The following is a 9,714-nucleotide window of genomic DNA, read 5'->3' as shown; positions in this document are numbered from 1 at the left end:
TCTACAATTCTTTCAAATTGCAGCCCAAAAAAAAATAATAATAATTCAAACTCTGGTCTTTACACCGAAACTAAAACTAAAATTAGAAATAAAATTAATTAATTAATTAATTTAACTTAAAATTGAAATCAAATGAATTGAAACATATTTCGGAAAGTGTGGATAAAATACTTGTCATCCACCTTGATTGATTTGATTTATTTTACCCAAGCAGTCAGACTTTAGTCTAAATCTATTGCACTTTTTTGTAAAATGTTCGTTTCGGTTTTGGTTGACTGAACGTTTTGCTTTTAATATATATTATTATTATTATTATTATATACTATTATCTTGCATTTGTAAGCATTTCTATGCATGAAATACAGCGGAAAAGGTAAAAAAAAAGGTTTTGTTTTGGAGGTAGGGAACGTATTAACCCATTCTATATTGTTTCTTATGGGAAAATTTGTTTTGATTTTAGAACAAATTGGTTTTCGAACAATTTTTAGGAACAAATTAATTTCGGAAACCGAGGTCTGACTGTAGTCCATATAATTTACTGTAGTAAAGAATAAATTCGTTTAAAATTAGGTTACAAAGAATGGCTTCTGAGGATTATAAATTACCTGAAACGGGTATAACAATAAAAAAAGGATCAAACGTCATAATTCCGACTTACGGCATGCATCACGATCCCGAATATTTTCCAGAACCAGAAAGATTTAAACCCGAAAGGTAAACATTATTGCGTATCTTCAAATTTAGTTTAAATTTCAAGCAAAACGTTTCAATTATAAACTATGGATTTTTTACCCGATCTATTTACAGATTTTTACCCGAAAATAGAGAATCCATTAAACCATATACATTTTTGCCCTTTGGTGACGGTCCTCGTAATTGTATTGGGATGAGATTTGTGATTATGGTAATGAAAATTTGCATAGTTTACATGCTACGTGATGTCAAACTAGTTGCCATGGAAGAAACACGGGTAAATATATTTTTTTAAATATGTAATAAGTAATTAAAAAGTTAATAATTTTAATAGGTTTATATAATTTACTGGAACAAACATGTTGATGTGAAAAATTTCGTACGAACCTATTGAATTTCAATAGAGAAAAGACAACAAAATAATAAAGTTTCTAAATATAATATAAAATAGAAAAATACAAATACAGTCAAACCTGTTTTTATGCGCTCTTTTTATGTGCGTTTTTTATTTGTGCGATTTTTTTAATGCAAATTTTTAATTTGTGCGGTTTTTTTGTGCGATTTTTTATTTGTGCGGTATAGTTGGCGACTAGTCTCGTGCGATTCGTCATGTCTCACGTTGACTTATTATAGCTAAATAAACTTATTATAGCATAAATGAACTTATTATAGAAATATTATTGCATGAATATGCGAAAAATGAAATTATTTACTTTTTAAGTCAACAAAACACCACCTGGACAAAAATATGTAAAACAGATGATAGACCAGACGATGCAGTCAAGTGCTGACATCTGTTGTCAATAAATTCTATTTCGTACGGTTTTGAGTTATTTTCTGTGAGACTTCTTTTATGCGGTCCCTATTGACCGCATAAAAAAAATATTTTTTTAATTGTGTTGCGAAAACTATTTTTTATAGCCCCTCGTGAAGTTTCGTGCGATTTTTTTTATGCGTTTTTTTTAATGCGGTCCCTATCCCCCGCATAAAAACAGGTTTGACTGTATTGATTAATTCATTTGTAAATCAATCCTTATGAAAATTATTGTAGTTTACACGCCCGACTAATATAAAGTTTTAAAAAAATTAAAGTAAACGATGATCATTTTCATTTCTTTGAAAAATGAAAAAATATTTCATGTAATTACATTGTTTTACTGCGTATCTTCAATCGAACTTACAGTCAAATTCTGTTCAAAATACTAATATTTATTTGAATAAAATTAAAAAATCTGCTGTAATGTAATGTGAATACGCATTCAGCTCAATAAATATCAATAATTTATCAATGAAGAATGTAAACTTTCTTATGATTTCAAATTCACAAACATAAAAGTAAAAAAATCTATCAACTATTTGCAACTTTCTCTATTGTTATCAGAGATTTTATTTAAAAAATAATTTTTATATTATTAATCATAATAAATAAATAAAACTGTGCGTGGCTCTATCTGTTATAAAAATTTTCTATATTTTTTAATTGTTATAAAACGGAAAAAGGCTTAATTTTGCGGGCAGTGATGACTTTCATTAAAAAATAAATTGTAAATGCTAATGTGTAAATTCTTTTTTAAGTACGACCCACCCAGAATATGACAAGCGACTACCATACAACCAACATATACATACAACAGCAATAAAAGTTAAATAATATGATACATTTGCAATATTTTGTAATATAATTGAATGTTGATTTTAAGTCATGGCTGTTTTCACACTTTGTATTCAGGCTCTTCAGTTGCTGCGTGAATAAAACTACTAAAACATTAAATGATCAGTGCAAATTTTGTAGTTGACACGTGGGTTCGCGACTCTCCAATAAGCTGGCAGCATGAAGTTTACCGTGCTTTCTGCACGTTTTGAAGACCTAAATGAGGGCCAGTTTCCCAATATAAATTTCGATACGATATCAATTTATCGTAAATAATATTTTAATATTATAGTATCCCAAAGAAGTCAAGTGTTACACTCAATAACAAATAGAAAAATTAATGAACCTTTATAAATTTTCTTCGCAATCATTTTTATTTAGTGATTTAATAACGTAATTTATACATTTTTAATCGTTTTTTTACAGAAACCGTTAAAGTATTATTATGGACAGGGTCTACAATTGAAAGAACTAATTTTGAAAGCTGAAAAGAGAACTCGGTTACATTAATTTGCTTCACAAAATTCTTACAGTTACAGAACAACTATTTTTGTAAGTTAAAAAAAGACAATAATTGTATTTATAATTTTCCTAATAAACAAATTGACAATAATGGTCTATACGCTTAAGATTTTATATATTGATATCTAATATATAAAGCTGAAAAAATGGGCAGTCTCTTTCTTTCTGTCACGGTATGCAAAGTTCGAGTCTGGATTTCATCAAGGCAGGACGTGTTTTACTTGTGCTCTGACCAAATGTTTGGGTGAGTTTCGTGTTTTAACCCTTTGTGTTTTAATATTAGGCTTAAGGAGGTTCTCCTAGTGTTACTGTATAGGCTATTAGGGTTAAATTAGTGTTAGCGTGTAGGTTAGGTTTAGGTCGCCTAAGCCTAACGTTTGTTGTGTTTTGCCAAGTTAAATTTTGTGTTTTGGCGGTGGCCATCTTAGCCTCCCTTCTTGGCATGGACGTGTTTCTCACCAGTAGCCATTTTGTGAAGTTTGGCTTTACCACCGTTTGACCTCTGACCTCATCTGTCAGTTACTTGAGGTTCTCCAGTGTTTGTCTATATCAGGCATTGGTGTTGGACTAGTCACTAGTGTGACGGTGTCGGCAGTGTCCCTTCTGGCGGTCTACTGTGACAGCGTACGCGGAATCGACTAATGCGTCAGCCATCATTGTCAAAGACTTAAATACTATTCATCATCATTCCTGGTATCAGGACTCCTTCTGCTTATATGGAAGCCTCTAGGCCCTATTTTACCATGCGCTGGGCCTTCAAGGGCGACTCTTACTCACTGCATATTTCTCCAGCTGCTACAGCTGATTGATAAGATGGATGACACTATCAACAATAGCTTCATCGAAGAAGAACTTATTGAGTCAATTAATAACCACCTAGAGACAATACTCAGCTCAATAAATATAGACAGCAACTCTTCTATCAAAGTTGCAGACTGTAACCGAGCTCGGGATGCTGCGGTCGACATGCACGCAGCTGCTAATCAGATCTTCGGTGTGGTTCTGGTCCTACGTGAAAGAGTGACTGAGCAAGCCAACTCGGGCCCCAGCCCGTCCAAAGGCACTTACCCGGACATCCTGAGGAAAAACCTGCGTCCAATGAGCGACACCACTAAATTCATAACCGCAAACTCAGCTAAACTCGAAGGAATAAAAAACCCTGCAAAAGGGAATCACAGCCTTCTTGTCACAGCTGTCACTGAACCAGGAGAACCACACCTATTTCAGAGAAAACAATGAACCTAATACAGGAGCACATAAACCCTGGAAAATTAGGCATCAAGATTAATCAAGTAAGACCCTCCCAAGTGGAGATTTAGCTATTCGGATTTACGAGGACCAAGACGTTGAAACGCCACAAACCGCAATACGGAACAATAAAGAACTTTCAAACAAAATAAAAGTGTCAGAACGGAACAAAAGACGACCAAAGGTAATATTACTCAACGTGCCTGCAGGCACCGAGGACAACGAACTAATTGAAAACATCTTCGAACAAAACTTGCAATTACAAGAACTAACAACTCAAGAAGAGTACAAAAGGGAAATTAAGATCAGTCATAGCTTCCACCCAAATTATGGCAACCCCCAGCTAAAACATGTAATTCTTAATGTGACACCAAATATTAGGAACGCACTCATGCAGAATGGAAGAATCTTTATTGGATGGTCCTCCATCCTGGTTGATGATTACATTCCCATTCTTCGTTGTTTCAATTGTGCTGGCTTTGGGCACACATCACATAAGTGTGAAGAAAAGCAGCAATGCAGGCACTGTACCAAACGCCATAAATTCAAGGAGTGCCCAAATCTACAAATAGAACCCAAAATGCATAAACTGCACCCTGCATAACAAGACAGTACCTGAACAAAGGAGGGTGAGAACAGACCATAATGCATTCGCCAAAAACTGCCTCGTATTTAAAAGGTATAAAATAAATCAAGTAAATGTACTCAATATGAATAAGTTTACCCAGCCCACCTCCACATTCACTATGGCTAACTCACAACATAACAACCAGAACCCTCGGAACAGAAATTTTAAAAGCCAACTGGACATTTTTCAGATCAACCTTCAAAAGTGTAAGGCTGCCTCTTCAGCTACAGTACAAATTATGGCAGAAAAAAAATTGACATCCTGATTTTCCAGGAGCCATACCTTTATGACAACAATGTGGCCTTGCTGGGGAATGGTCAAATTTTCACTTGGAGTAACGGCACCCATCCCATCCACACAGGTCTCCTGATCAGGAACAAAAATCTCGGTTGTCAACTGATCTCGCACTGCTGCTCAAGCTACACCACCACTATAAGTGTCAACATCAGTTCAAGTGAGCTCTACATCATTTGCGTCTACTGCCCACCCTCTGAGGACATTAACCCACCTCTCCAGGAAATTAGGAGGCACCTCAAGGATCTTCCTCCGGGCCCAGTGTTCATCTGTGGGGACTTCAACGCCAAGTCCCCCATTTGGCACAGCCCTACTGACGACCCGAGGGACTACACCGTTGCTGAAATGATGACAGCATTCGACTTGCACTCTCTCAACAGCAGTACCCTCCTGACCTTTTCAAACAGTAATGGGGAGAGCTGGATAGACCTCTGCTTGGCAAACAGGAAGCTGGCCAATTACATCGACTGTCAAACCCTCTCTCACGTCTGTCAGCGATCACTCCTACATCCACACAAAAATTGAATACTCCCACTGCCCAACAAACTACAGTATCAGGAACTGCACAAATTGGGACCACTACGAGGAACGCATCAAAAATTTGCGGGATCCAACAGGGCTGAATGACATAAACTCAACCCAAGACATCGATCAAGCAGTAGACCAACTCCAATTGACTCTCAGGCATGCCTACTACCTCACAACAACTATCAACCTCAAAAGGCCTTCTGCCCCTTGGTGGAACATGGAGCTCGCTAATAAACGGAAGAGTGTACGTAAAGCGAGGCGGGAATACAGGAATAAAAACGATTCTGTAATGAAACAAAGAAAGAAAGAGAAGTACCAACTTGCAATGAGGGAATACAAAACCCTCATTAACAAGACCAGGAGCTCATCCTGGAAGGAGTACTGCACTGCTTCCAATCCCAAAGGACTTTGGTCAACCCCCTATTACATTGCAATGAAAAAGAAAAAGGCCATTGCTCCATCAGCCATCCTTACCACCAATTCTGGTCATACTTCTAACCTGGGAGATACTTATAAGGCCATCTTCTCAAATCTCTTCCCATCAGACGATCCAGATAACGACACCACCTCTCAACAGAGCGTCAGGAATCAGAGCCTTCATACACCTGCTACTGAGGCCGACAGGCCATTCATCCCCAGTGAAATCAGCAGAGAATTTAATAACATACGGAAACGTAAAGCTCTTGGGCCAGACATGATTAATTGGCAGATGGCACAACACACCTACTCAGCCATCCCAACCACTTTTCTGGTAATCTTTAATAAGTGCCTCTTACTGGAATACTTTCCGAGCAACTGGAAAAAGGCTGCTGTAAAACTTCTCCCAAAAAACAAGGAGGCCCCCCTGCACTACAGCCACGGACTTTCGTCTAATCTCGCTCCTTGCTGTTATTGGTAAGGTCCTCGATGCATTCATGGGAGGAAGGATTCTTCACCATCTTGAGAAAGCTAAGGCCCTTCACAAGGCACAGTATGGTTTCCGGCAGAGGAAGAGTGCCCACCAGGCTCTGGGCAAAATTCTGGAATACATCAGGGCCCTCAGTCTCAAGTTTTTTGTGTTACAACTCCCAACGTATTGAAGGTGTCACGTGGTACCATCTCACACTTTGATGTCAAATTGGTAGTCTCGAGTTATAACTTACGTGCTTTCCCATCTCAACATGTGAGTTCCTACTCACTTTGAGTTGAGCATGTGATATCGCTACACGAAAGTGAAAATGACTGACGAATATGCTATTCTGATCGCAATCGAAGCATTAGAAAAAGCTGAAAGACGTTATTTAAGAAAGCAAAGAATTTTTCGACCAATTATTTAATATAATTTATAATAATAATATAAATTATTAATAATGTTTTATTAAATGTATAGTAGTACATTGATACCTGAATATTTGTGCTTGCTATCACTGGTGGGATAAGTCTTTATTATCTACCCCACATTAGTAGATATTTGATTAATTTAATTAAACCAAGGGCTAAAAGCAATTCTTTGTAATAATTGAGCTGTTTACAGGCCAAATTGACTAACTCCATTTGTAAATCTTTAATATAATCGTCATTATTTTAAATTTTTCGCGTAATTAATTTTATATATAGTTATATTAAAGCATAATATAACGATATGTATATATAATAATACATTCTGCAATGTTTATTTAAAATTTAAAGTTTAAAGGAAATTTTAAAAACTAATTTATATTATCAATTTTTATTCTTTTTGTTTTGTGAAGTTAATCGATTTGGCAAGTAAGTCGCTCAATTCACGTTGATTTGTTTATAACTCGTTACAGTTAAGTTTATTGGTCAAATCATTATAGTTGCAAACCAGATGCATTGTAAATAATTCCATCATGCTTCACGGTATACATAACCAAGTGAGTATGACGTATTTCCGCTCGCCTTTCGAGTTCGCTCGATGGGTCTAACTCAAGATTACCAATTATGTGAGTCATAGTAACACGAGTGAGTTCAATGATGTCAGTTCGAGTACAACACGAAAAACTCGAGACTAAGGGCCCTGGACGGCCAGGCATACCGGGAAGCAAACTTTATTGGTCTCAATAGACTTTAAGGGACATTTGACCATGCGTGGTGGCCAGTCATCCTCACCATGCTGGCAAATGTCAACTGCCCCTGCAACATCTACGAGCTCCTCAGGAGTTATCTGACAGGAAGGACCACACTTGCAATAGACTCTGGGAAAGTCTGGCATCAAACCCTCATCACTAGGGGCTGTCCTCAAGGGTCTAAATCTGCCCCCTTCTGTGGAACATTTTATACATTGGGATATTTAGCATCACAGATCGCTCCTCGCCTAATGGCAACCCCTATATTCACGAGTACGCAGACGACACAATTGTTCTGCTCTCTCACAATAACTAAAAGGTCCTCCAGACATATGCTAATAGCTTCCTACAAGAAATCAACAAGTGGAGCATAAAAAATCGTTTAATCATCAATCAAAACAAGTGTAGCTGTATCGTCTTTCCGAAAGGAAACACTCTTCGGAAAAAACCCACCATCAGGTTAAATGGGCATCGCATTAAATGCATGGATCAATTAAAATATTTAGGGGTGATTCTAGATCCCAGGTTCACCTGTAAGGCACATATCCACTACCTATACGATAAGGCGAAGAAGATCATCCATTCCCTCAGGAGCATCGCAAGGAACATATGGGGGCTAGACCATTGGAATACCAAGTTAACTTACAAGGGGGCCATTGAGCCCATCCTGACTTATGGGTGTGAGGAGTGGGGCTACGCTGTCCTTAAGGTGTATATTCGCCGGAAACTCCTCTCGGCCCAGCGTATGGCGGCTATTGCAGCTACCAAAGCCTATCGGACAGCACCAACGGATGCCCTTCTTGTCATAGCAGGACTCCCCCCTATCCAGCATGTCATCCTGAGCAGGTACATTAATAACCTTTTCATTAAGCTCACCACTCCCAGTAACAACAACACATTGCTTAGTAAGGCGATCAATGAACATAAGCTTCTGGATGCCATCCACTCTACCATCAAGGACATCAAAGACTATGGGATCGACCAAAATGTTGAAACCGACACAACCCATCCAGCTGCCATCAAGAGCTGCAACGTCTACTTCAACCACCCCTCCCAACTAAGGGAGTCAACCTCTATACTGACGGCTCCAAAGTATCAGTTGGGCATCTATCTACCAATTTACTGCCCAACATCAGCCAATGAATCGAGCTCTAAACTCCTATACAAATCATGCCATCACTCAACTTTTGACAGCGCACGTAACTTCAGGGCATATCTCCACTATTTTCTCAAGAAAGGAAACAACACCTGCAATTGTGGCATAGAGGAAGATGAGGACCCTTACCACGTGATCTTCACATGTGCGAATCACAGGGTCCACAGACCCCCTCTCAGGGACAGGTCCAGGCAGAGGGTCACAATTGGCCCTGCCCTCTTGAGGCCTTTCTCCAAAACAAGAAAACTTTCACAACCTTCAAGACCTTCGTGGAAAAGCTACAACTGACAAACTATCCCAGAAACAACACTCAATGCAACTAATGAAGCAGATCCTCCAACAAGACTTTCAACCTTCATCGCGTACATGTACGCTAACTGCTTTTAATTAATTGTGAAATTGTCATTTTATATTTAAATTGTACTTCTATCAATCGATGTTTTATTATCGTGTCATCAACTTGTGAACATATTCTTGTATACACTGTATTCTGTAAATTTTAATTTGTATCAATCTCTTTTTATGTCAATAAATGCGATGCAGGCGCTCAAAATTCTACCCCTTCACCAACTATTCTATCTCTCTTTCCATTTCACCTTCACCCCTTCTCCTAAACCTCTCTCTTCTTCACATTTCACACTCGAGCGATACCACTGAGTAGTCTCGAGCTTTCACCCCCCCCTTTTCAAGCATCGTGTCACAGTATGCCAAAAATGCCCACTAGGGGTGCCCCTAGCTATTATTTAAATTAACGATATAAATCATTTTATATTTTTACAGTATATTATTATTTTTATTTGTAATTTAGTATACCCAGATGCCTGCATCAGGCCTTTCGACTTGTCTAGATATATAAAATTACTTGTCCTGACTGACTGACTGACTGATTCATTATCACCCAGAGCAAATCGCTGAACCTAAAGAGGCG

The 9,714-nt window shown here is 37.9% G+C and overlaps 1 protein-coding gene across 1 annotated transcript; it reads left to right on the top strand.

Moving 5' to 3' along the window:
* The first annotated feature begins 547 nt into the window (after positions 1-547).
* On the top strand, positions 548-2,957 carry LOC136974061 (cytochrome P450 3A19-like). Its single transcript, XM_067268830.1, has 3 exons — positions 548-714; positions 808-970; positions 2,771-2,957. The coding sequence occupies exons 1-3, from the start codon at positions 581-583 to the stop codon at positions 2,852-2,854; spliced, it is 381 nt and encodes a 126-aa protein (XP_067124931.1). The 5' UTR covers positions 548-580; the 3' UTR covers positions 2,855-2,957.
* Positions 2,958-9,714: the final 6,757 nt, after the last annotated feature.

The sequence above is a fragment of the Centruroides vittatus genome, unplaced genomic scaffold (genome assembly GCF_030686945.1).
Source record: "Centruroides vittatus isolate TY-2023 unplaced genomic scaffold, ASM3068694v2 contig_3370, whole genome shotgun sequence".
NCBI classification, from domain to species: domain Eukaryota; kingdom Metazoa; phylum Arthropoda; class Arachnida; order Scorpiones; family Buthidae; genus Centruroides; species Centruroides vittatus.
This window is presented reverse-complemented; position numbering and strand designations above follow the sequence as displayed.

Excerpts from the sequence above, each read along its gene's own strand:
- LOC136974061 (XM_067268830.1), top strand. The coding sequence starts at position 581 with ATGGCTTCTGAGGATTATAAATTACCTGAAACGGGTATAACAATAAAA. Across the intron at positions 715-807 it reads GAAAGATTTAAACCCGAAAG|ATTTTTACCCGAAAATAGAG; the intron begins GTAAACATTATT and ends ATCTATTTACAG. Across the intron at positions 971-2,770 it reads TTGCCATGGAAGAAACACGG|AAACCGTTAAAGTATTATTA; the intron begins GTAAATATATTT and ends GTTTTTTTACAG.